The following is a 3,285-nucleotide window of genomic DNA, read 5'->3' as shown; positions in this document are numbered from 1 at the left end:
CCTGTCCCTTGTCTGGGGGTCCCCTGAGGACTCTGGCAGTGGGGTGACCCCTGTCCCCTGCCCCAGATCCCCCCTCTCCACCCACCATCGAGTGCTGGGCCATCAGCTACCCGCAGACAGTGAACTGCTCCTGGGGCCTGACCCCTGACCCACTGCTGGACACTCACTTCGTGGCCACATACAGGTCAGTGGGGATCCCCCAGCCCTGCCTGAGCCCCCCCATGCCTGTGTCACCCCCTCCTCACCCAGCTGTCTGCTCTGCCCCCAGGGATGGCACTGGGGGGCCCGGGGAGACGGGTGAGTGTGTGCTCATGGGGCCGAGGAGCTGCTCCTTTGGGGACCTCCAGGTGTTCTCCCTCAGCCCCTACGTGGTGAATGTGACAGCTGTGAACCCCCTGGGTGCTGCCTCCAGCCTCCTGCCCTTCCTCCTGGAGAACATCAGTGAGTGCTGCTGGCATGGGGACACAGGGGTAATCCCCAAACCCCTCACACCTCACCCCACCTGGGGCTGGTCCAGCCCTGGGGTGTCCTTTGGGCCTTTTCCCTATGGTTTCTCCTCTGTTTGGGATGTGGGATCATCAGGGCAATGATTTGCTGGGTCTCAGGTTGGCTCTGCAGTGTGGATTGCATAGCTCAGCCCACAGGGCAGGGGGATACAGTGTCTCTGTCCCCAGGGACCCCACGCTGGGTCCCTCAGCCACCACCTCACCCCTTCACGTGAAAAGGAAGTGAAGTTTTACACAGACAAACAGTGGTAGGACAAGAGAAATGGTTTTAATCGGAACAAGGAGAGATTTATATGGGATATTAGGAAGGAATTCCTCCCTATGAGGGGTGGAGCAGCTCTCCTATGAGGAAAGGCTGAGACAGTTGGGATTTCTCAGCCTGGAGAAGAGAAGGCTTCAAGGGTGACCAAGTTGTGATCTTCCAGTCCCTGTAGGGAGCCTGCAAGAAAGATGGAGAGAGACTATTTACAAGGGCCTGGAGTGCCAAGACAAGGGGGAATGGCTTCACATTGACACAGTGTAGGTTTAGGTTAGATATTGGGAAGAAATTCCTCCCTGTGAAGGTGCTGAGGCACTGGAATGGATTTCCCAGAGCAGCTGTGGCTGCTCCATCCCTGGGAGTGTTCCAGGCCAGGTTGGATAGGGTTTGGGCTAGTGGAAACCATCCCTGCCCATGGCAGAGGTTGGCACGAGATGCTCTTTAAGGTCCTTTCCAACCCAAACCATTCCATGACTCCTTGTCTCCCCATCCCTCAGTAAAGCCTGACCCCCCTGAGGACCTGAGGGTCTCCCCCATCCCTGGGGAGCCCAAGCAGCTGCGGCTGGAGTGGAACCCACCATCATCCTGGCCCTTCCCAGAGTACTTCCCACTCAAGTACCACATCCGTTACTCCCAGGACAAGGACTCTGCCACCACCACCACCACGGTACTGCCACCCCCTCCCTGCCCCGAGGCTGCAGCACACACAGGGCTGTGACACTGTGTGCCCTGACCCTGCTGTGCCCTAGGTTGGGCCCTTCCAGCTGACATCCCACACCCTGCGGGACGTGCGGCCTGGCACCCTCCACCACGTCCAGGTGGCTGCCCAGGACCTGTCAGACTCAGGGGAGCTCAGTGCCTGGAGCCCACCAGCCTCGGGGGCACCCTGGGGACAGCCCTGACAGGCAGGGCACATCCAGTCATCCCTTCCCCATCCTGCTTGTCCCACTGAGGGGCCTCACATGCTCCAGGAACGCAGAGCCACCAGTGCTGTCAGCAATGGGCAATAAACTGACTTGATGCTCTGACCCTGTCCTGATTTTGGGGGGTTTGTGATGGCTGAGCTGCCCCAGGGATGGTCTTCATGATGCCCTTGGGCTTGGTTCCTTTTTGCTGCACAGGACAGTTCTTTCAGTGCCCCTGGATGGTCCTTTTGCTGCCCCAGCACAGTTCCTTTGCTGCCCTTGGGGATGGTCCCTTTACTGCCCCTGGACAATCCTTTCACTGCTCCCAGATGGCACTTTGGCTGCCCCAGGGCAGTTCTTTGCTGCCTTTGGGCTTGGTTCCTTTTTGCTGCCCAATATAATCTATTCACTGCTCCTGGATGGTCCTTTTGCTGTCCCAGCACAGTTTCCTTTGCTGCCCCAGGAAAGTTCCTTGATGCCCTTGGGCTTGGTTAGATTTTGCTGCCCAGGACAGTTCTTTCACTACTCCTGGATGGTCCTTTTCCTGCCCCAGGACAATCCATTCACTGCCCCTTGAGACAACCTCTTTAACGCCCCTGAACACTCCTTTTTGCTGGCCCTGGACAATCCATTCAGTGCTCCTGGATGGTCCTTTTGCTGCCCCAGAACAGTTCTTTGCTGCCCTTGGGCTTGGTTCCTTTTTGCTGCCCAATATAATCTATTCACTGCTCCTGGATGGTCCTTTTGCTGTCCCAGCACAGTTTCCTTTGCTGCCCCAGGAAAGTTCCTTGATGCCCTTGGGCTTGGTTAGATTTTGCTGCCCAGGACAGTTCTTTCACTACTTGGCTTCCCCAGGACAGTTCTTTGCTGCCTTTGGGCTTGGTTCCTTTTTGCTGCCCAATATAATCTATTCACTGCTCCTGGATGGTCCTTTTGCTGTCCCAGCACAGTTTCCTTTGCTGCCCCAGGAAAGTTCCTTGATGCCCTTGGGCTTGGTTAGATTTTGCTGCCCAGGACAGTTCTTTCACTACTCCTGGATGGTCCTTTTCCTGCCCCAGGACAATCCATTCACTGCCCCTTGAGACAACCTCTTTAACGCCCCTGAACACTCCTTTTTGCTGGCCCTGGACAATCCATTCAGTGCTCCTGGATGGTCCTTTTGCTGCCCCAGAACAGTTCTTTGCTGCCCTTGGGCTTGGTTCCTTTTTGCTGCCCAATATAATCTATTCACTGCTCCTGGATGGTCCTTTTGCTGTCCCAGAACAGTTCTTTGCTGCCCTTGGGCTTGGTTCCTTTTTGCTGCCCAATATAATCTATTCACTGCTCCTGGATGGTCCTTTTGCTGTCCCAGAACAGTTCTTTGCTGCCCTTGGGCTTGGTTCCTTTTTGCTGCCCAATATAATCTATTCACTGCTCCTGGATGGTCCTTTTGCTGTCCCAGAACAGTTCTTTGCTGCCCTTGGGCTTGGTTCCTTTTTGCTGCCCAATATAATCTATTCACTGCTCCTGGATGGTCCTTTTGCTGTCCCAGAACAGTTCTTTGCTGCCCTTGGGCTTGGTTCCTTTTTGCTGCCCAATATAATCTATTCACTGCTCCTGGATGGTCCTTTTGCTG

At 55.6% G+C, this 3,285-nt stretch overlaps 1 protein-coding gene across 1 annotated transcript; it reads left to right on the top strand.

Moving 5' to 3' along the window:
* Positions 1-66: 66 nt before the first annotated feature.
* Positions 67-1,667, top strand: EBI3 (Epstein-Barr virus induced 3; the record flags this gene model as incomplete). Its single annotated transcript, XM_009081718.1, has 4 exons — positions 67-184; positions 269-441; positions 1,263-1,432; positions 1,515-1,667. Coding segments are annotated over 4 exons (614 nt in total), but the record flags the coding sequence as incomplete, so codon positions are not given.
* Between the last annotated feature and the right edge of the window lie 1,618 nt (positions 1,668-3,285).

This window comes from Acanthisitta chloris, unplaced genomic scaffold, assembly GCF_000695815.1.
Source record: "Acanthisitta chloris isolate BGI_N310 unplaced genomic scaffold, ASM69581v1 scaffold26299, whole genome shotgun sequence".
Lineage (NCBI taxonomy): Eukaryota > Metazoa > Chordata > Aves > Passeriformes > Acanthisittidae > Acanthisitta > Acanthisitta chloris.
Note: the sequence above shows the minus strand (reverse complement) of the source record. Positions and strands in the feature narration are given on the sequence as shown.